General features: G+C 45.7%; 1 protein-coding gene across 4 annotated transcripts in view; it reads left to right on the plus strand.

The window, feature by feature from the left end:
- The window catches only part of RTN1 (reticulon 1), a 116,998-nt gene that overhangs the window by 59,630 nt on the left and 33,113 nt on the right, over window positions 1-24,255 (plus strand). For all 4 annotated transcript variants that reach the window (XM_031605345.2, XM_090141849.1, XM_090141847.1 and 1 more), the window contains 2 exons: window positions 14,313-15,056; window positions 17,807-18,589. In XM_031605345.2, the coding sequence (XP_031461205.2) occupies window positions 14,318-15,056; window positions 17,807-18,589 (1,522 nt within the window). In that variant the 5' untranslated portion in view covers window positions 14,313-14,317. The remainder of the gene's footprint in view (window positions 1-14,312; window positions 15,057-17,806; window positions 18,590-24,255) is intronic.

Consider the following 24,255-nt stretch of genomic DNA (forward strand, 5'->3'; position numbering starts at 1 on the left):
TCCTTGAGTCTCTGGTACACAGCCCAGCCTGGTAACTTCATTATAGCATCTCTGCTGCAGTCAGACTGAGTTCTGATTTCAGAGGCTTTGGGAATGATCTGGACTGACTTGAGAAGCCTTTTCTTAAGTGAGAATCTTCATCTTCTCATAGAGAAGTGAAGGGATTTGGGAGCTTCATGTCACTTTAATGAGTATCAACTGTTCAGGCACTTAGACATGTTGGTGCACGTGACTGATGTTTTTTAGTGTCAGGACTCTTAGGAGGATGCATCCTTGTCAGTCCCGCTGCTGTGAGAGCCATGTGAGTGAGGTCAGATTGCAGATGGACATGTGTCTTTTCTTCACCTCTCAGGAAAATGAAGCCACCCGTGCCACCTTATAAACTGTAAGAATATACTTCATATGCTTTCAGACAAATATGGCTACATGACATGCCATCAATAAAATATGGCAGCCAAAGGAAGGGAAAAAGGTGTGGGTAAACATATTCAAAAGATGCTGGCATGAGGTTGTGGACAAAGCTGTTCCTCTGCCTCTTGCATCTGTGTTGCTCCTTGTGCTCTTTGCTGGTCCAAACTGGAAAAGCTTCCTCTCCCTCCCAGGTAAAATGCCTGCAGCTATGCAAGGCCTGAGGCCACCACATCCTTGTTCATTTCTAAACATTCTCTCTTTTGGGGGCTGTGCACACATCTGAGAATAGCTCCTCACCATAACTTCCTCCACAGGAGCAGAGTTATTTATTCACTGGGTTTGCTCTGATAGTCTTTCTGTATTTAATCTAAAAAGAGATTTTCTTTGTGCCTGGGAAGTGCCTGGCCCATCCTCCAAAGGCTCTTCATGTGATTTTATAGATACTTAAAAATAGTAACCCAGAAACACATGATGGATAAATATGAATGAGGGAAATGCAGATTAAATGTAGTAACAATCATACTACATACAGACAGGGTATGCGTGTCTCTCTGAGCACTCTTAAAGCTTCTCTTCCCCACCTATGTTTGTCTGCTTCTTTCTCTACCTCTCATCCTTTGTTCCCATTGTTTTTGTTTTCCTTCCTTTGCATCACTCTTAAGTCTCATTCTGCTCTGCTTATCTCAACACATCATTGCCCATTCCACCCTGCTCCCACACAATTCTGCCTTTTCCATCTCTCCCCATTCCTCTACCCAGTTTTTAGCTCTGCACTCTTCTCTGTTCCCTTCTGCTTCCCTTCTTAGCTGTTTCTTCACAAACTGGAGTCTGTACCAGGGACGCTCTGCTGTAGTTCAGCTGCCTGGTGCAGAGATGACCCAAACCTACGTGAGAGCAAGCTGAAAGATGCAGAGACTGAATAAACCATGCTGGGGGACAGTGTGTTATATCCAGGTGACATCCCATGGTTAGGATGGAAAAGCCATTGCTGCTGTCCTCTTTGAAGAACTTGGGTGATTCCACTTAGGGACACCCAAAGCAGGGCCAGGAAGGGATTGGGGTCTGATCCTCCCCAAAGTTGGGGGCCTGATCTGGGGTGCCAGCCTAGCCAGAAATCTCATTGCGATTTCTATTTACACTTGTCTTGGTCTAAAGTAGGCATTTAGTCCTTAAGCCTCTAGCTGATGTATTTAAGTGGATAAAAACCATAAAAATGAAGAGTCTGCCCATATGCTGTGTATGCCTTAGTGACAGACCTGAGTATTTATCCACGTGAAGGCCCTTTCACACTGCAGAACAGTGTGAAAAGGCCTCGGGGTAAGTAAAAGCTGAGCCAGCCATGGTATAAATAGCTGATTGGAAATACTCTCCATGCAGTTTCTTGTCCCAGACTTCCATCATCTCTTCTGCTTCCAATTTGTAAGGGAACAAAACACTGTTTGTTGTCTTTGGATTATTTCGGATCGAGCTGGGAGCTGTGCAGCCCTCAGAAACCCTTTTAATGTTACATCCCACCAGTGGCTATATGGCTGTCTGCTGGCCTTGGAGCAGGAGAAGATGCACCTGAGGCCTGAAGGATGTTTATAAAAGGTTGTGGTGTTGTGTTTTGTCTTTGTACTCTGGAGTTTAGTGGAAGAATGTGGTGATGGTGACTTGCATTCCAGAGCAAAGTACAGCCTTTTTCTTCCTCAATGCAGTCATCTTCGTCCATCTCAGCTTTGTAATGACTTAATTTCACATCCCCTAAGGAATGTGCACTGTTCTAACCTTTAACTACAGAAGAAATGTTGATGGTTCTTGTTACTGTATGGGAAATATTCCGACTTTAATTTCTTCAAGGTCATACTGCAAATTCTTGTGGACAACAGCGGAAAGGCACAGATTTTCCTTGTTTGCTTGCGCTAATAAAATTCCCCATTGTCTGTGTTTAAATTGGAGCATGTTTCCTTCACTCACTTGTAGGAGATGTGTAAACAATTTTCTGTGGGGAACCAGGGCCCCTCACAAGTGGGGTTCATGCTGCTTTTTGCACCCCACAGCTCAGTGAGATTGGGAAGGAAGCAGCTTAGATCAGCTGGTGTTGGGAGTGGGGGAATGGAAAGCAGTGCAAGAGAAGATGGCTCACCCCTGCCACACAGCTCCTTCTAATATATGGGATTTGGGGACAGTGATTTCTAATAATACTCAATACAGTGTTACTATAGCAACTATATGGGGTGATGAATAATTGAATGGGCTCAAATCCAAAACGCTGGGAGCTGAAAGAGCTCTGAGCATGATTTAGGACTGCCTGCAAAGTTGGGTTGCTTGAGTTTTACATCTAAATGGCTGAACTTGGGAAGAAGCTGGGGGAAAGCTAAGAGCTGCTTCTCTGCTGGCTCTGAAGAGAGCTGTAGCCTATATTATCTAGCTGGTGGTGGGTGGGGAAGTATGTCAGCACCCCACAGCATCCCCCCTGTGTGCACTGCTTTGCGTGTGCTTCCATCAGGGTCCGCAGTCACAGTTCTTCCCTTTGGTGTACGAAGTGTGTGTGCTGTAAACCAGATCTATGACGTTTAGCTTCAGGTCAGATTACATTGATTTGACCTAGGGTGATTTTTATTGGTTTGTTTTTTTGTTTCACTGAAAAAAAATCATTAAAAAAAAAACCAACAAAAAACTGTTACAGCTTGGTTCCAAGCAGAATGACTTCCCTGTAATTTTCTCTTTTGCCAAACTGAAGTATTTTATTTAGTCAGCAGCTTTCAAGTGAAGTGCTGCTGTGCAAGAGGCAGATCTTGGTAGCAGCAGTGCTGGGAGGATGCTGGGGACCTGCTGGCAGGGCAGAGCTGTATGTGCTCACATTGACACCCATCCATCTATCCATCCCTGCTCATCCACTCCTCTCTGCCAAGAAACACACCTTAACACGTAGCTTAATTTTATGTCTTGTCTTCAAGCCTTTGCTTTTTTTCCATCCCCTAAGACAGTGACTAATTCCCTCTCTTCACTTCATGCTGGTACCTGGAGAGTATTTATAGCTTAATCTTGCTCTCCCCATCCCTTCCCCCATGCTGTACGATATACATTTATCTCCTCTATTCCCTTCTCCAGGTCGGTCCCTGCCACCAGGCTCTTTAGATTTTTATTTATTTATTTTTTTCTACCTGCGGGTTCTCAGCATTCTTCTGTGCTTTTCCTCAATGAAGAAAATCACAAAATTACCCAGCTTGTAGTTCATTCATGGGTTGATGGTTGGACTAGATGATCTTAGTGGTCTTTTTCAACCTCAACGATTTTATGATGTGTGCCAGAGCACAAGCTATAGACAAGGATTGGGATTCTCTTCTTGCCCTGCCAATCCCTATGTGGGATCTTCTCTCCTTTATGTTGCCCCACTAGTCCATCAGCTCTTACTTTCTTTTGTTGTCTGTTCCTGGGCTGCCTCTTTCCTCCTCTGTGCCTCGATTTCCTCATTAACACTTTGTCTATATGTGTGTTATGAGTTGACTACCAGAGAGGGCTGAGTGTTGAAAATAGAGTGGAAATTGAACTGTCTCACAATCACTGCTTTTCTGTTGCTTCTTAGCACCAAGCCTGTTGGCAAGAAGGTCAATAGAATTTTTTTTTAGCACAACCTACTGCTTAATCTTAGCTAGTGATCATGTGCTTCTCTTCCAAATGCCCTTTGGCTCACTCACTGTGGTAGACTCTCAAAATGGGCTTTTCCCAGAAGGTACATAATGCTTCATTTGCCCTAAAAGTCTTCTGGCTTTCCCCTTCTATCTCTTTGAAAACATAGCAAGAGGGGAAAAAAAAAATAAAGAAGATAAAGCCTTCTTACTGTACTAGCTATTTCTCTTTATCACTGCTTGTAACTTTGACACAAATCTGCAGATGAATCAGCAATATCTGCAGAGCTGTCCTGTCCTGCATTTGATATAAAAGCTGCTTTCTTCTCAGATGAATCGTTTTACCAGGTGTATCTACCAGAGTGGAAAGGCCCTTGTTCATGATAGCTGTGCATCTCATGTGTAATTGTCTCCCAAAAGCAGCTGACATTAGTGATTGAAGCAGGAGAACCACTGTGGAGGTCACACATTCATCTTTTGCCATAGAATCACAGAATGGCTTAGGTTGGAACTAAGACAGGGGAGGTTTAGGTTAGATATTAGGAGGAAGTTTTTCAACAGGGTGGTGAGGCACTGTAACAGGTTGCCCAAGGAGGCTGTGGATGCCCCATCCCTGCAGGCATTCAAGGCCAGGCTGGATGTGGCTCTGGGCAGCCTGGTCTTCTGGTTGGCGACCTGCACATAGCAGGGGGTTGGAACTAGATGAGCATTGTGGTCCTTTTCAACCCAGGCCATTCTGTGATTGGCAGGGAACTTAAAGATTGTTGAGCTGCAATGCTCTGCCATGGTCTGTTTGCCCCCCACCAGCTCAGGCTGCCCAGGGACCCATCCAGCTTGGCCTTGGGCACCTCCAGAGATGGAGCATCCCCAGCTCTCTTGGCAGCCTGTGCCCTGGACCTTATCACTTGCTGAGTAACGAATTTCTTCCTAACATCTAACTTCAGTTTTCCCTCTTTTAGTTTAAAGCCATTCCCCTTTATTCTATCACTATTAAACCATGTGAGAAGTTGGTCCCCATGCAGGAACACCTGGACTTGTAGTATCCAAAAATTTTTGGTGTAGCTTCTCTTATCCCCCCTAGTAGACCAGGATCTGAACCCTTCTCTGCACAGGAACAGGTCAGGATGGAGGCCAAGTGGGCATTCTCAGGTTTGGCATCTTGAACCCTCTAATGGAGGAAGGGGCTCTTTGGAGGAAAACAGACTTCCCTGTGGCTGGCAAGGTTAAACTTTTGTTGTGGCTGTCAGTAGAAAATTTGCAGCTGAGGTGTGCAATAACCACAGGAGCTGCTTCTGGATGAACACATTGTTCAGCGATGGAGCCACGGAGAAGAGCGAGGGGAAAAACCTCTGCTCCTGCCTTTCCTGTGGCCTCTGTAGGTACCTGGCAGCCACTCCTCCTGTGCAGCAGGGATTTGGGAAAGCTGCACAAAGCACTGTGATCTGGGAAATTATCACCTGCTCTTCATGATGGCAGTGCCAGCACCAACATTTCCACTGAGCTACTGCCTCCCTCCTGCTTTAGCAGCATGTTACAGCAAATAGATGGTTTGAATCGAGGTTGCTCCACCATGACCTCAGAAGCTTTCAGTAGTACAGCCTCCACTCTTTAAATCTGCAGAAAACTGTGATTTAGCCACTAACCCTGACTGCAGGGAGCTGGCTCTCCCTGCAGAAAGCAGAGGCATGACTTTGCCAAAGAGATGAAGCTGCTGCGTAAAGAAGGAGAAGGATCTTAACCTGGGCCTTCAGGAAGGTGTTCAGTCCCTTTTTGCAGTGCTCCCCAGTAACACCTCCGCTCTAAGTAGAGACTTCAAGCTTGCTGGCTGTTCTCCTGGGTGAGCAAACGTTTTTGATGTCTCCAGGTGTCATGTATCCACAGGCAGGGGATGGGGGGGTTTGTTGCTGTATCTGCTGCTCTCGAAGCAGAACAACAGATGGGATGAGACTCTGAAAATGTCCTTCAGGGAACTGAGATGTCTGGGGAACAGTTCTCCTGCTTCTACTTGGCATAAACTCATCATTTGCAGGAGAAGAGACATGGTGGCGGGTAAATAAAGAAGAGACCTTGAAGGCAAGGACATTCATGGCATTAGTTATAGCACATCTGGCTCAGTCTTGTTAAGCAGGAGCTGGAGCCAGGAGGTTGATGCTGATTTATGACTACAGTGGCTCTGTCCCATATTCTGCGCTATTGTGAGAGCTTTAACTTTTAGTGTGCTTTTGAAAACTTTTGGATTGACTTTGAGATGCACTCTTGGTGCCCTCACCTTCTAGAAATAGAGGGGAATCACTTAATGTACAAGGAAACCACATTAGTGCTTGGATCTGGTCCTGCTGCCTCACCTGCCTCAGCAGAACCTCTGCAATCTGAAGCTGCTCATATATCTTCACTCCTTGATGTTATATATTCTGTGTCCTACTTGAAGCTATACTGTGTCTTTTCTTCTAACACTTCTGTCAGTGCCAAAACTAGGATTCACCAAAACATACTGGTCCTCCCATATTGGCATAGGTCAAATTGCAACGGGAAAACTTTGGGTGAAAAGCAAGATAGGGATTCTGGAACTTTGCTCTTTGCCTCCATCAACCTCATGCTACCATGTCTTCTGACACGGATTTCCCTGCTTTTCCTTGAGCATTAGACTTGATAGTGATTTATGGCCAGTACCATATCATCTCTATGTGGATGACCCATCCCTGGAGGTATTCAGGGCCAGGTTGAACGGGGCCCTGAGCAGCCTGTTCTAGTGATTGGCAACAGGGGGTTGGAGCTTGATGATCTTTGCGATCTCTTCCAATATGAGCCATCCTATGATTCTATTTGCTGGTTCTTAGGGCCTTGTACTTCTCTCCCCTGCTTCTTCATGTAGGTACTGCCTTTGTGGAGTTGTTCCTGCCCTGCCCCAGACCTCAGTGGCTGGTAGCTGGTTTTCTCTCTGAATTTCTGTACTTGAGACATTGCTGTAGGTACTCTGCATTGTCACAAAATTAATTTTCCCCTTGAGAGCCCTCAGTGATTTCAGCTGAATGTTGCTGCAGTTGTCACCCTGTCTTACTGTAAGATTCACATTGCTGGGTGCTCCAGGCCTGGGGCACAGCGAGCCAAGCCCAAGTGCAAGGGCCTGATCCTCTCTTCCTTTTTTTCTTCATTTTTAACAGCTGAATTTCCATGAGATGTGCCACGCATGCAGACAGGCATGTGTGGCACAGAGAGAACTCAGCAATCCTCAAAATGTGTGTATCCCTCTCTTCCTTCAGGACTGACACTTTAGCACCATTCCTTCTCCAGCAGCAGCTCTTACCTCCTTGCCATCAAGCCCTTCCCACACATGAAAGAGCCTGGAGCTGTAGGGCAATGATTTCTGTTCCAGTTTTATCAGGGCGTCGTAAGCAGCCAGAGTTGATATTTCTCCCTTTTCCAGGCTGAGTCTCAACCTGCAGCCACACCACTGCAGACTGCCTTGCAGCAAGCAAGGGAAGCTGAGTTTATGGGTGTCTAGGAGCCAGCCAAGAATACAGGGGGGTTCAAAGCAGAGCCACAGGGAGAGGCTGGCCAGGGAAAGGAGGATTCTGCAGGGATTTGAAGGATAGCCTGGACTGGGCTTGGGGAGCCACCAACTGGTCTCATTTTTGGGTAGCCCTGTGAAAAGCCAGGAATTGGATTTGATAATCCATACAGTTCCCTTCCAACTCAGGATATTTCATGATTTTATGACCAGGATGTAGCAGGCTGGGGATGTGAGCAGTGAACAGCTCAAACTCCTCAGTCATGTTTGAAACGGAATTAAAATATCTGAGAATCTGAAGAGAAAAGGGACTTAGCCAAACACATCCAAATTTTGAGCAACTTCTGTGGGTAGGGATCTAGATAGAGTTGGGCTTCATTTCAGATCATTTGGAAAGTGTGATTTAGGTGCTATCTCATTTAGGGCTTGGAAGATTTATCTGTTGGACTTGGTGAAGTTTGATCCTTTCAGGGGAAATGTGAGTCTGGTGAAATGGGAATGGATATTTTCATAAGTGGGGCTTAATAAACCTTAGCAAAGCACATTTGATTGTGTTTTAGGCAGTACTTCAGTATCACTGAGCCCTACTGACCATCACGTTACGCCTGCTGATACTATCACAGCATCTCACTTTTTATTTCCCTGAAACTGATTTTTGTTAAAAATTAAAAAGTGATGTTTGTATTCTTTTCTGCTGATTATGAAGATCTGTTGCAGCTGTATTTCTAGCAGGAGCATTTGAAACTTCATGTGAGTTTTGAATTGTTTTATACTACTCTGAGAGTTCATCTTTTGGTTTTGTGATATTTCATGCTGCCCAAATTACAGGGGAAGGTTGTCATGGACCTGATACTGGGTTTTGCTGCCAGGTCAGATTGGAACTCTGTGTAGCAAAGAAGCGCATGGGGATGGGAACTGCTGACTCACTGTGAGTTCACAGTGCATGCCTGCCTGTTGGCTTTGGGGCACCCATCAGACCCAGTGAGCTCTGGGAATGCTTATGGGTCTAAGGATATTCAGCATCACCAAACCAAGCCCTGCTCCTCACCAGTAATGTTGGGCTTGGCTTGGTCTGGGGTACACTGGGGTACCCAGGGCAGCAATTCACCAACATGTGAGAGATGAGCTTTGTGTTTGTTTGGGGCAGTGCTGACAGGGAGATGCTTGGTGTTGCAGTGCAGAGACCACAACAACAAAAGATACTGTTAATGGCCTGCCAGGATGATGGGGCTGCAGCACAGCACGTCCTGCATTTCCCAGAGTGGATCTGTTTCAATGTTATTAAAAGCTCATCAGTGTTTTTCCTACATGTCCCTCCCACAGGCAGGGCTGTGAGCAGCTGAGCCAGGGCCTGATCCTCTCTCCCCTGTTCTTTTCAGAAGTCAGGGATCTACTGGGGCAGCAGGATGAGCCCCAGGGCAGGGTCTGGGGAAGCTATGCAGCAGGACCATGTTTCTGTATAATACAGTGGGGACCTGATGCTGGCGGCGGAGGGGAGCATCTCAACTGGGCATCTCCCAGACCAATGATCTCCAAAATGCTGAAGGCTCCAGGGGTAGGATCCTGACAGCAATTTGCCATCATCCCCAGCCTCTGTTCATAGAAAATGGTGAGTCAGTAAAGGGTGCTCATCTTCAGCAGCCAAAGCTTTCTGGAAGCTGGGATCCCAGCACAGAGGGGAGCCTGGGATCTGGTGGCTGGTATGATGGCTTACCAGACAGCCAAGGCACTGGGGCTGGAGGCTGCAGGATCTCAAATCCTCTGTAAATTGACTCACAGAAAGGGTTTTACATGCATCAAAACATATCACTAATTTCTCTGAGACGGTGCAAGCAGCCCTCTTGCTGCTCTGAGTTGCCCTAGGACATTCAGGACCCATGCACTGAATCAGGGGAGATAGGAGCGTTCTGGTATGTGCAGTTTTCTTGTAGAATCTATTGTGCAAATGAGTTCCAAGATGACTTTGAGAGGTTGGCCGTTCCTGTTTGCAAATGCTGTGCCCTGCAGAGCTGTATTCTTCCTTCACCCAACATTAGGGAGAGTTTTGGAGAAAAAGAAGTTGCCAACCTATGAACTGGCTTTGAAATTCCTGAGCTAAAAGAAGGAGCACCATCTCCTGGCAGCTAGGAAGAGCTGGTCCTGCTGCCAGGGCTGCAGGCTCAGAGAAGCTGTGTTACAAGCAGCCTGCTGCTCTGTGCATCAAATATGCAGCATCTGGAGGCAGAATAGCCCTGTGCATCAAACCTACAACATCTGGAGGTAGGATAGCCCTGTGCATCAAACCTACAACATCTGGAGGTAGGATAGCCCTGTGCATCAAACCTACAACATCTGGAGGCAGGACAGCACTGTGCATCAAACCTACAACATCTGGAGGTAGGATAGCTCAAGGGCTGACAGCTGGCTTTGGCTATCAAGAGAGGTTAATCCAGGGGAGGCTGAGAGCTGACTTACTGAAGTTAAATCACTGCAGCATGGTAATGCTGCACTTGGCAAGGAGATAGATGAGCTCTCAGAAGTTTGGGTTTCACTTGCCATTTAAATTTTCACTCAAGTGTTCAAGCAGTTGTGAGGTTTGCCTGGACACTGGGTTAGAAGTCTTGTGTTAGAAGTTCAGGGAGTAGGGCCTTGTAAAATTGAGAGTGTGGCTTCCAAGTGGTGCAAATATTCCTGGGGTACCCATGGTATTCATGATCGGGCTGGACAGGGCTCTAAGCAACCTGACTTAGCAGTAGATGTCCTTGTTCATTGCAGGGGGGTTGGACCAGATGGCCTTTAAAGGTGCCTTCTAACTCAAACAATTCTACCCAGCTGGTTTCAAGGTTTTGGATGATTTGGCATGAGGCTGGGAAATGTCTGTCCCTACTGCAAGCTGCCTTCACCCCTGCTGGGAGCAGTACCAGTCAAGGATGTCTGGGAATCTCTGCAGCATCATCAAGGTTTGAGGTTGGACTTGCAACCAAGGTTGTTACTTGTGGCTGATGTTAAAATTGCAAGGTTGGCACAGAAGAGGCAGGACTGCTTAATAACTGCTTTTTTTGTATATGGGGAAGCAAGCAGAAAGATTATATCATAGAATCATTAAGGTTGGGAAAGATCTCTAAGAACACCAAGTCCAACCATCAACCCATCCTACCATGCCCACTGACCACGTCCCTCAGTGCCACATCTCCATGTTTCTTGAGCACCTCCAGGGATGGTGACTTCCCTGGGCAGCTGTGCCAGTGTCTGATAACTCTTTCTGAGAAGAAATTTTTCCACCTATCCAACCTAATGCATGTATCTGAAACATGAAAATGGAGAGGCTGGAAGCTGAGCTGCTGATTTGTAAGCACAACCTATGCAGGCCATCAGAGAGGAAGCCCCAGTGATGACTTGCTCTGGTGTCTGAGAGACCCTGCAGCATCACTTAGGCCAGTCACACAGAAGAAGTCCCCTTGTTAATGGGACTTTTTCATTGTTACCTCTGCCTTGTAAATGATCACATTTACAACCTTCATTGCATTGAGGCTGAGGTAGTGGAGCCTTTCTCCTGCTTGCTCTCAGAGTCAACTTGTCAAAAGACCTAAGGAATTTGCTGGAGGGCTCTTCTAACTCTGCTCTGCTTTCATCTGGAAAAGGTTATGGAAACCAGGGTTCCTCAAGGTGCAGTTCTTCTCCTTGGTGCAGTTCCAGGCTGTAAAAAGAGTATCATCCAATTAAAGATTAGTTCTCCTTCTCTTTGGAGAAATTAATAACTCTGAGCCAAGGCACTGACGCACAATAAATACTGAACCTCATATTGTGGGGTTGCCAGCTGTTCTACAGACCAAATTCCATGTCCTTCTGCATCCATCTGTCCGTGCCTCAGAAGGTCATCAGAGCTGTATGTGAAGGTTGAGAAAAGCAGGTTAGCATGTAACTTATTCACATGACTTCAATTGAGTGAACACCATATTCTGAAGTGATCAGTTTGAAGAAGATGGAGCATACTCCAAAAAAAACCCCATCATTTTCATTTAAATTAGCTCTTTTTCTTGTCTGTTATCCTCGCTTCAACTCCTCAGCTAACCTAATCCCAGCTCCTCTTCCAATGTGCTGGAGCACTGCAGCTTTCATTGATCTGAGTCTTCAGCTGCTTGTCTTAAATTAAGAGTTACTCTGTATGAACCCATCATTTCTAACTTACTGTGCTGTGTCAGTTGCTAAACTCAAACGCTGTAGGGGAGGATCTTTGGAGCATTCAGTTACTTATTCTGAGGAAAGAAAGCAATTGTTTTCCAAAAAAAAAAAAAAAAAAAGAAGGGGGGAGAGGAATTTCTTTACAATTGATGAAATTGCATGCGACTTAATGAGCTCTCAGCTGTGCTCAGAATGCTGGAATCAGACCCATTACTTCTTTGGGGGTTGCAGGAAGTGCAATGATTTCCCTAGGGCTCGTGTTACTAGCAAACACAACTGCTGCTCCCAGCTCTGAATGGCTTGGCTTTACCTGAACTGGCAGGCAGGTTTTTGGGCACATTTGAGAGACATCCAGTTTTTAAAAAACCCTTTGTAACAAGGGTAACTTCAGAGCTGATCCTGCCATCCATTACCAAAGCTATTCAAGGCTTCTCCTTCCCACGGATATTGAACTAAATAAACTTAAAATTAGGGAAGGCATTGCTTAATCACTGGGCTCTGAATGCTCCATTCTTCAGCAAAAAATCAGCTCAGCTTCTACAGGTTTCCATGTCTTTAATAACCAGCCTAATAGCAATGCATTCACGTTTCCCCACTAAGAGACACTTAGCAATGGCTTTCAGTTATTCTCTGTGGAAATACAGAGTTGCATTAAGTCCCAGTAATTAGATGATTTCAGCTGCCTTTGAGTTTTTGGTTCTGCAGTTGCCTTGTTAGTTAGGATCCCTCTGTCCTGCTGCTGCAAACCCTGCTTGCTCATGTGCACCTGGACTCGCATGGACCATTTCACCATTATCTGCAAAAACACTGCAAAGAAAAAAGAACAGGCTCGTGATCAATGAGTCCATTTGAAGTCAGCTCTTGTGGTTTCTGCTTGCTGCTGCTGCATTTTTTGTGAGCACCCAAAGCAGCCAAGGCTGCACCGCCATCCTGAGCTGATCCGTGTTGCTGATCCACTCGATATCAGTGTTTTTTTTTTCTAGTGAATTCACTGGGCTTTGGATCAGGCCCAGGAGGCACCTGGGAATCAGCTAATGAAAGGGCAGCTCCAAAACCCCATGATTTCAGTAGCCAAGCACAAACAATGAATTATGAAAGTAGTCGTTAGTCAGCAGTTCAACAGCCTGAAACTTGTTGGCATAAACAGTGCATCAAATAATTTCAGCTAACCAACACATCTGTGAAAATGCAAACCTGTTCATGAATAATTCTCAAAAAGTAAGCTCAGCAAGAAAAGTTTTGCAAGAAAATTAGCCTGTCCCTTTTTCACTTGCTGATCATTTTAGAATTTGCTTTTTTTTTTTTTTTTTTTAATACTGCATCCAGGCTTGGGTTCTGAGCACAAGAAAGATGTAGGGCTGAGTGAGTCCAGAGAAGAGCCAGGAGAATGCTTAGAGGGCTGGAACATTTCTCCTATGAAGGCAGACTGAGAGCTGGACTTGTCCAGCCTGGAGAAGAAGAGGCTCTGAGAGACCTCGCTGCAGCCTTCCAGTACTTGGGAGAAGCTTATAAGCAAAAGGGGAAGTGACTTTTTCACACATAGCACTTTCAGAATGCTTTTTCTCTGTGTTACCAAGTTTCCCTTTGTGAAAGAGTGAGTGTGCCTTTCCAGTCTGGGGAAGAGAAATTTGTGCTGCTTGCAATGAGCAATGAAAAAAAAAGGAACAAGGGAGCTGGTTGTCTGCCTTTGTGCAGGGTTTGGGCTGTGCATGTGAAATCCAGCAAGGCTGTGTGATAAAACAAAGCCTATGGTTAGATGCTGAGGAGTGCTGCATATACCTCATGGCAGTCAGACAAAAGTAATTGTGACCTGTACTTAAAGATGGTGTTGTTGTGTGTGTGCAAAGAGGAAAGAAAATAATTGCAAGCAGCTCAGGGGCATTTCCACGGATACCTTGCAGCTTCTGACATTGCAGCTACAGCAGTGTCCCTTTAGTTTGCCTTGTGATTGGTAGCCCAGGACACTGCACGTGTGGAGCAGATCAGGAACAGCGTATCTCTTGCAGAGTGATGAGCAGAGGTTGGAGAAAGCCAGCTGGCCTCTCCAGTGCTGTGTGCACCAGCATGTAAGCAGTTAACACTAACAGTTAGGAAGCAGATCCTATGGGCATCAACTCCTTCACATCCTGATGAACGCTTTTCTCTCCTCCTCCAGCTTCCACTGAGAGAATCTTGCAGTTCTGTTGCTGAACTGTGCTCTCTGGTGATGCAGCAGAGTGGCTCCCTTTTATAATGAATTCAGCCACATCCCCAGAAACTTAAAACGCAATAAGGAAATCAAAGGCAGTGCATGGAAATGATGCAGTGGCATGTGTAAAGGTTTACTGCTTTTATGCTGCTGTGCAACATAGATAATGAATGTGGTGTGGCTTTCTGGGCATGTGTCATGGTTTTATGGTTTTTTTATCTTTATTCCACATCATAACATCATGTAGTCTACTGGGTGTTAAAGAGTGAATGCTGCAATTCTGTGGATTGTCAGTATTTCTGGTTTCTTGGTCTCAGAAGAGAAGAATGAACTACAACTCCCAGAAGTTTGTTTTGTTGGGGTTTTTTTTGCAGAAAGGCAGAGACATGCTGGTACTTGTCTTCTCACAGTGCTGTTTTATGATTTGCTGTAGGTGTCATGGCCTCATCACACCTCTTTGACTATGGTTCCAGCTCAGCCAATGGGGCCGACAGCTCCTTCTACACCTCCCTGATCTCAGATGTTCACTACACCACTCCTCGGGACAACACCTACTTCACAGGCATTTACCAGCAGGAGAACAGCCCCATCCCCTGCTCAGGCAGCACAGAAGGCTTTAATGCACTGGGGCATCCCGTTCAAGATGTGACTGGGTTTGAGTCTCGTGGCTTGTTTAGCTTGGATTCGGGAATTGAGATGACACCTGCAGAGTCTGCTGAGGTTGACAAAACCTTAGCGGATCCCATGAAAGTGGAAGGTTATAAATACATGGACATAAGTAGACCAGAAGAAATAAAGTACCAAGAAAAACACGATCCAGACTTGGAAGATGAGAGCCCAGACCTTATTGATGAATACCGAGGAACACCCATCGGATCTGGCCATGCTGCTGAACCTCAGAGGACAACAGTTTCAGAAGCCACGAAGGTTCCCAAAGAGCAAGACCCACTTGAAGACAAAAGGTTTAGAGACCAGCACAACACTTCTGTGGTGACAGCCCCTGTCAAGATCACACTAACTGAGACCCCTGGGGCCAGAGAGGCCACCAGCAAAGAGGCAAGTCTCACACAGCCCAAATCTGGCTTGAAGCCGAGCCACGAGGTGGTACCCACAGTGACAGTGTCAGAGCCAGAAGATGACAGCCCAGGCTCTGTCACACCCCCATCCTCTGGCACAGGTAACACTGTCACCATTGTCTTTTTTGCTGTTCAGCCTATGGTTGGGGCCCTGGGCAGCCTGGTTTAGTATTAAATGGGGAGGTTGGTGGCCCTGCATGTGGCGGGGGGGTTGAAGATTCATGATCCTTCAGGTCCCTTCCAACCCTGGCCATTCTGTGATTCTGTGATTCTGTGGTTGTAATGTTAGGTCTGCATTTGTGCAGTCACTGTGGAATCACTGATGATAACAGATGTTCATGGTGGAGGTGTTTCTGCTCTGCTCTTGTAGCTTTTCACATTGCTGGTGGTCAGCAGGATGCCATCAGGTGTATTGTCAATGATTTTGGGATCTGTTAGTGATCCCAGTTGACCACACTACCCACAGGGATGCAGGACGAGGGTGCTGTGAAGGGCTGAGTGGTTTTTTTTTCAGATTTTAATGGCTGTTTAATGCCTTTTTGCCCTTGCAAAACATTGGGTTGAATTGTTAAAGATGAGCACTGTTTTCAGGTGAAAGTGCTGCTCTTGGAAAAATGCTGACGAGGGAAATGCTGTCATCTCATTTACAGAGGGACAAAGGGCCAATTTCTGATAAAGACTGCTGATTGCTGGCTTCTACTGCTGGGGGTGGGGGGGTGGAAGGCACCAAAATCCCTCCCTATCATCTGATTACTGCAGTGTTGTATAATGTCTGTTCCTCATTTCCTACATTATACACTGCTGTTCACCGTTAAAACATGGAAGCAGTGTGGCATTATAAAAAGAAATGAGATTCTCTGTCAGGAAACAGAATTTTCAAACTTGAAATTAAATTTCAGCATCCTGGATCAATACCCTGTTCACTGAAATTGAGTGTCCTCATGCCAGAATGTTCATTTCTTTGATGAATTCTAGGAGCATGTAAAAGTCTGGTGGAATTCCCATAAAATGGCAGTTTGGGACTTTCACCCTCACTGACACACTGAGTGAAACTCCTCCAGAACTGTGCATGCATTTGTGCACCCTTCAGAAAAGAAGAGAAAAGGAGTCCCCATCAACTCTTAACAGCCTGTGTTAGTTAGAATCTTTAGAAAATAAATTAGCTTTAAAGCATCCCATTTTTCTTCTTTTATTTGGCTGGGTGATATCACACGCTACATCTGCAGCATTCAAGTTTTTATCGATTTACACTTTTTGTACTAAGAAGTAATTAAGAACTTCAGGCACTAATTATTATTTATGCCATCCTTGGCGGCTGTGAAAGGACTGAATGGCTCTAGATAACTGAATCTCATCGCAGCAGGTGAACAGTGTGTGGCTGAGCCTTGTAGTGGCTGAACCTTGTAGTTGCTGAGCCTTATAGTGGGGGTTGTAATTCTTGCCCATCTCTCAGCAGGACACAGTAGAATTGTAGAATCATAGAATCCCCACGGTTGGAAAAGACGTCCAAGATCATCCAGTCCAACCATCCACCTACCACCAATATTCCCCTGCTAAACCACATCCCCTAGTACAACATTAAAGGCCAGGCTGGACGGGTCTCTGAGCACCTGCTCAAGCTGTAGGCGTCCCTCTTTGAAGTGAGCTGGACAAGATGACCTTTAAAGGGCCCTTCCAGCTCAAACAATTCTATCATTCTGTGATCTCTGCATCAGACCTGTGAAATGTGAGGGGAAAGCTGCCTTGTGGCAAATGGTAGATGGATGAACCATGGAAGACTGGTGCATTAATTACCACTAATGAAACAGTTAGAAGGCTCAGGATCCAATGGGAAAAGCACCCTATGGTTCAGTTGGCCTATCTGGCCTTGTACAAAGTTTGTGGTCTGGGATTCCTGAAGCTTGGTGAATGATCAGTGGAAACTTCTTTGAGACAGCTGCTCATGCACTTTCTGCTGCAGCCCTCACATCTCATGAACACTCTGTGCAATTTTACTTTCTTTTTTATTTCATGATGAAACCCCTTTTGACAAGGAGGTCTTCAGGAAAGCAGAACAGGTGCAAGGCCTGTATGGGATTTCCTTCTCATATGGGATGTGGGCTTTTCCTCGACCCTGGTTGACCAACCAACCTTTTTGTTTTCTTATTTATTATTATTTATTATATATTTATTATATATTATATTATATATTATATTTATTATATAATATTTATTATTCCCTCCACAGTAAGATAGAATACGCAGAGAAATGTTATTTAGCCTCAGAGAAAATTTTGTTTCAAATCTTTGGTGACAAGTTGGTCTTTCATTGTTGTGGCAAACAAGAGTAATATTAGTGAATTATAGTGGGAAAATGGATCTCATTCTCAAACATAGCTGAGATAAAAGCAAACAGAGAATTCACTGTCACTTCCCCACACCCCAGAAAGTCAACCTCAGAAATTAGCTTTACATTACTAGTGACTACACGTAGGCTATTACAATCATGACTGTCAGAAACCCACTGGTTCTCTGACCACCAGGTTCCTCATGACTGGTTATTTTCCTGCTACAAATCATGCTGCTGAGCCACTGACCAAGCTCAGATCACCATCACCTCTGTGCCTCAGCTTTTCCCCTGCTAACTGATGATAATGATACTGCTTTTATAATATAGGAAATAACCTATGAGGACAAGCTGTGATAACTGTTAGTCACACCAGATGAAGTGACTTTCTGCCTGTTACCAGCTCTTCTAGAGGGATCTATGCTAGTGTCAAATCTATTGTTTGTTGCCTAAGCAGCCAGAAAATACCACTTTTTATTAATTTTTTTCCCTTTTTTTTTTTTTTCCCTATCTTTCTGTGCACAGAACCATCAGGCTCAGAATCACAGGGCAAAGGCAGCCTGTCAGAGGACGAGCTCATCAGTGCCATTAAGGAAGCAAAAGGCTTCTCCTTCGAGACCTCTGAGGTGCAGCAGTCACCAGCTGTTTCTGCAGAGAAACAGGAGCAGAAAATGAAGCCTGGGCACCCCGCTGTCCCCTCACCCCTGGATAACGAAGCCAGCAGTGCGGAGTCTGGGGACTCAGAGATCGAACTGGTCTCGGAGGACCCGCTGGCTGCTGAGGAGGTGCTGCACTCCAACTACATGACCTTCAGCCACATCGGAGGGCCCCCTCCCTCACCTGCCTCCCCATCCATCCAGTACAGCATCCTGCGGGAGGAGCGGGAGGCTGAGCTCGATAGCGAGCTCATAATTGAATCCTGTGATGCCTCATCGGCCTCTGAAGAGAGCCCGAAGAGGGAGCAGGACTCCCCTCTCATGAAGCCCATGGTGATGGACATTATCAAGGAAGAGAATAGCTCACGTGCCAGCGCCTTGGACTATGAAGCTAGTAAAGCAACGGAGAGCAGGATGAACAGGGAGAACCTGGCAGACTCTGCATCCTACCTGAAATGCTCTTCTGTTGCCCAGAAAGTAAGCTCTGAGCCTCCAACATCTGCTGTCAGCACTGAGGAGCTGAAGGAAAGAATAATCCTGAAGAAACCCATTGAAGAAACTGTTGTTAACCAAAGTAAAGTGTCTTCCAAGGACTCTGGAAAAAGAAGCCCCTTGTCTTTGCCTCTACTGCTGTTTTTAAATAAGCAGAAAGGTAAATGTAGATGTTTTTGTAGACTTTTGCAATGCTACTGAGAATTATAAGTTGGAAAAGACCTTTAAGATCACCAAGTCCAACCCCTGTCCATTCCCACCATGCCTACTGATCATGTCTCTCAGTGCTACATCTATCCTTTTCTTTAACACTTCCAGGGGCAGTGACTCCACCACATCCCTGGGCAGCTTTCCAACACATTACCTCTCTTTCTGAGAAGAAACTTTTCCTAATATCCAGCCTGAACCTTCCCTGACACAGCTCTGTGCCATTACCTCTTGTCCTATCACTGTTACCTGGGAAGAAGGGGGAGGAGAGGGAAGTGTCTGCTTCTTGCAGGGAGGATGTTTGCACTGTTGACCAGAGGATGCTACTGGTATTGGGTAGCCACAGCTTGGAGCTGGTTATGGCCATGACAAAGCAGGTGTCCCTAGATTTGCAGCAGAAAGGAACGTTGGGGCTGCTCAAGCCTGCTGTGCCCCTGGCAGAGGCTGGCATGCAGAGAGCTGCTGCTTCCCTACAAAACGCTGGATAGAGTTCAGGCAACCCCAGTCTTCTTTTTTATCCATCCATATTTGTGCAGTCCACTGACCACATGATGGCCTGGAGATGTGGCAGGCACATTTGTGGCACACTTACATCTGATTTATCTAGTACTGTGAACCTAAGCATGCAGGTATGGTAAGGAAGCAGCCTGAACATGCACAATGTGCTGAGGAGCCTACTGCAAGATCTGCAGAGCAATTAGATATGTTAATACTGATATTCTTAGTGATAATGAATTAATAACATTAATAGGCTGAATAACAAACATCATTATTGCTCCTTAGTATGTTTTCCTGCCAGATCTCAGAGCACACAGCATCGCACTGTGTATCTCTTAGTTCTTTTACTGCTTAGTGAGCTCCATCTTTTCTCTCCCTGTTCCCAAATTCCCTTTTTGCAAGGCTTTGCCCAGGCCCTGCCCAAGCCCTAAAAACTGCAGGTCTGATTGAATTTCCCTTGCACAGCCTTCCTGCAGTATGTAGGTGTGGTTTCTGCAAGGTTGCTGATTCCTGCAATCACATCAAATGCTCATAGTTGCACTAGGCAGACAACTCAAGATCTTAGATTTTGGGAAATACCTGGGCAATACAGAAGGACAGCTAATATCACTGTACTGTGATTTGGAGTTTTCAGGCCCCGGTACAATTTGCAGGGACATGCACCCTTGCTAACAGATCAGCTTTCCTGGAAAATTCCTCATGCTGCCTTGCAACCTCTCTTTAGAAGAGGTCTGTTTCCTCAGAGAGATTTTTTCTTCCAGGCCATACAAGTGTCTTTGAACTCAAAGCATAACCCAACACAAAATCCAAAATGCCAGACTTCATCTGGCTGTAGCTTTGCTGAACTCAGTGCACCTACACAGAGTACAAATCCAGTTTCTCTTGATCTTATTTGGAGTTCTTGGCCTAACTTTTCCCTCTACTTTCTGCCACTGCTTAAACTGATGCTAGCAGGGGCTTGTTCCCATGTGGCAGTCATAGAAGATCCCCGTATGCATGACTTTTGCCCGTATCACAGCATGTCCATGTTTCCTATCTACATTCCCATAGGTCTGTAGTGGCAGGAAGGTTTCCTCCAGGACAGATATGAGACAGCTAATTACTGCTTGGTGATGTGCAAGAACTGTATTTTAGCTTCTGCTTTTCTCCCTTATGATGCTCCAGTGTCAGAGACAAGGAGAACAAAAACATAAAGTCTACCAAGAAGATTATTGCTAAATCTTGTGTTATTTTTTAAAGCAGGTTTCAGGGTAGGGAGAAGTGGGCTCAAGGTATGAAATGTGAATGGTTGCAGTGTCTGGTTTACTCTGCCTTCCTGTCATGGTATTTGCTCTACAGGTTGCTATGTCTGAGTACCAATTAAATTTATGTGTTGAATATTGAATATGGGACTCTCCTGACCTGGGAAAGAAGAATTTACCTCCTCGCTTGTGAACTGACATGAATTCACATGAAACACTTAAGCTGTTTTTCAGAGATGAACTGAAGGGGCACATTAAATGGCCTGGTGGAACCAGACCATTCCCCTTGTGTCTCCCCAGGCTGCGTGACCTTGAAGTGGGATTGGCTGGCAGAAAAATGGCAAGGCAGAGCACATCCAAGGGGACAGTGGCTGCCTTTGTAGCACTGACCTGAGATCTTGGCAGAGTTTTTCAACAGAGGCATTAAATACATGCCATATGCCAACTTGGGTTCACACACCAGGCATTTGGCATGGACCTAGTGGTAAGAAAAGAGGGATATGGCACAGTGCCACTCAATGGAAGTGCAGCAAAATGATGTCATTCAAATCATTAAGAGAATTATCTTAATTATAAATGTCTATCATAAAGAGGATACCAACATACAACACTATTTAGACAGAAGACACAACCTTCCAGAGTTTATGTTACCTCCTTGTTTCATGTCACCTTGGTAGTGCTGGTCCACCACCACATGCCACCATTAAGACAGAATGATTTTCATAATGTTTCTGGAGTGCATGTGGGGACTGACCTCACTATGGCCATCACAAAGTTCCACCTGAGCTCAGGGCAGTGCAAGCTCATTTCTGCATTTCTGCATTTCTGAAGCTTGATGGAAAATTAGTGGATCGAATGAAGCTGTTAGACTCACACAGCTGTGCTTTTGACACCCAATTTTAGGTATTTCTATTGCCTTTGGCCTGCTCACAGCCAGGTATATGAAATTTAAAAATAGCCACCAGCTTCACGTCTAAGTATGAACTATTTTGCAGTGTGATACTGTAATTCCATCAAGGCAGAGAGTAGCAAATGGATGTGAGGTTTGCACAGTGATAACTCAATGTCTCTGCTTAATGTCTGTTGCCATCCAGTGGCAATAACAAAAATGGGCAGTGACTTCCTACCTCCTTTTTACTGGAGCTCAGTATCACAGATTGTAATAACAGAGCTATCCCCATGCTGTTAGCTGCTAGTCAGGCACATTTGCTTTTTTGCACAGTCAGAAAGGTTGCAGTGCTGGACACAGCCCATTCCATCAGGATTTGGAGCCCTTCTGGTATAGTTTTGTGGGGAGACGGTTGCCAACACAATTTCATTTTTGTTTTAAATATTCGAACACAGAGAAGGAAGATCAGATGTGTTTGTCTTTTCCAGTAGCCAGAGCAAGAAGTGTGGATGCTCTATGTTTATTTTCCTTTTTTGTTTTATGGCAGGAGAAGGGGGACTCCAGCCTGGGGCTGCAGTTATGCTGCAGCCCACACACTAGATGGCACAGCTGGTAGGACCCAGGCTCCAAGGAAGGCCTCCAGCCAAGAAACAGTCTGATAAAATTCAGCATCTAAAATGCTGTCTTCTACACTGCAGCTGATGCCACCCTACTATAACACATCCTGATTTCTCTGCCTTTTGAAGTACCACTGTAATATTAATCCGGATAGATACCTACAAGGGTGACCCCTCATGCCCTCCTGTGTTGTCGAGAGCTGTCACACTGTGGACATGCACAAAGCCACATGTTTTTTTTTCCCCTTAATTTCTGTGTCCACCTCTGCTTCTTGCTGCAGAGAAGCTGATTTTGCAGTTTCTCAAGAGATTGTTTCCCAGCAGAGATCTGCGAGAGTCTTCATGTTATTGTGAATGATTTTTGTTCATCAGAATGTAGTCTGCATTGTGTTAGCACATCTCTGCTGTTGAGAGATTTGCTGGTGAGGCATTTTCCTATGGGAAGGGGATGCTTGGTAGGGTGATTTAGTAATACGAGGCTTGCTTCTCATCTGTGTGCTTCACTAGGCTGGCTCTGCAATCAGCATCAATCCAGGCCACGGCTTAAGCATACGGTAATGTTAGTTTAATATTGTAGTGCCATCTGCTGTAAGTGCTTCCACACTCCAGCCCATCTGTTTTGCCTGTTTCAGTTTGCTTTGTATGGGACTCTGATAGCTTTGCATCCTTTGGAAAATCCCCACTTGGAAAAGGTATGGAAAGAGGGGTGTCCTGCCTCGAGCCAGAGCATTTTCACATGTAAAACCTTCACTTAGAGAGGTAAAGGCATGAATCCAGGCTTGGCTTTGATTCAAAATCTTGGGTTACATTGGTGAACCTGTTTGTTCTTGCTTCCTCCATAGAATAATTTAGGTGGGAAAGGCACTATGGAGGTCTCTACTCCAATCTCTTGCTTGAAGCAGCTTGATCACATTGCTCAGGGCCTTGTCTATCAGCCCTTCTGGGCAAATGCAGATATTTGGGATTAGATGAGACCTATGAATCTAGGTTGGTCCTGGAACACTGCCTGGGCTTCAGGAGCTCTGAGCATGCTGCAGGGTGGGATAGAGGGGAGATACCATGGCACACGGCTTCATGCAGGGGCTTCACTGAGACCCATCTGGCCCTCAGCCTAGATCAGCGTTGGAGCTCCTGGCAGATGCTTGCAGCTCATTTGGAGAGGACTCTGTTGGCAGATTCTCCACCTGCTCCCAGGCATCTGCTGAAAACAGTTGTCATTCCTTCTTCATCCTTCTTTACTTCAGGCTAAACAATTCCAACTCCTTCGGTTTTATCTCTCTAGTCATGTTTTTGAGCCATGGGAGCCATTTTGTTGTTCTCTTGGCCCTTTTTTGCCAAAAGTGAGATCTTTCTGGAAGCAAACTAAAGAGGGTGGAGGCCATCCCTACACTGATAATGGGTTGCATGCCAGTTCTACAGGCTAGGGCTGGGCTTGTAGGTCCCGCTGCAACAGCCCAACATTGAGATCCATGTTTGCAGGAGTTGTCTTTTCCAGTTTGCTTGGAAATGTCTCTTCAGACTTCTATTGCATTCTGCGCCAGTCCATCTTTCCCAGCTTGGACTCATTTGAGTCTCTTAATTTTCTGCATGAAAACAATTGTGCAGGAATTTGTGAAAGGGCTGGAGAAGTCCAGTGGAAAAAGGACATTAATCTTGGAGCATTTCTAAGAAATGGAGAACTTGAATGACTTCCTGCTCAGCCTGTTGAATGCATGCTTGAGGAATGCACTGTGGGTATCTTGAGGGGGATTGACATTTTTCAACTGGGTTTTGGAACTTCAGGTCATACTGTACCGCAAGAACCATGAGCAGAATTGAATGAAAGAGGTCCTATGGACATGACTTGCACCTTTTTATAAATCTTCCACATTTCTTCCCATGAACCTAGCAGCCTGTTTTGTTTTTTTCTCATGGGCTGTCTGGCCCCACAGCCCACTTAGTTCACAAATCTCCACTTATTCTGCTGAGTACAGTCTCAGCTACAGAATGGTGAAGTAGCTGGATCACTGTGCTGAGATGAATGGGATGAGGTTCAACCAGGCCAAGTGCCGGGTCTGCACTTTGGCCACAACAACCCCATGCAGCGCTATGGGTTGGGGCTGAGTGGCTGGATGACTGTGAAGAGGAAAGGGACCTGGGGGTTGGTTGATGCTCGGCTGAACGTGAGCCAGCAGTGTGCCCAGGTGGCCAAGAGGGCCAACGGCATCCTGGCCTGCATTAGAAACAGTGTGGCCAGCAGGAGCAGGGAGGTGATCATCCCCTGTATTCAGCACTGGTGAGGCCGCACCTCGAGTACTGTGTTCAGTTTTGGGCCCCTCATTCCAAGAAAGACATGGAGGCCCTGGAACGTGTCCAGAGAAGGGCAGCAAAACTG

This window comes from Phasianus colchicus, chromosome 5, assembly GCF_987193195.1.
Source record: "Phasianus colchicus chromosome 5, bPhaCol1.hap1.1, whole genome shotgun sequence".
Taxonomy (NCBI): Eukaryota; Metazoa; Chordata; class Aves; order Galliformes; family Phasianidae; genus Phasianus; species Phasianus colchicus.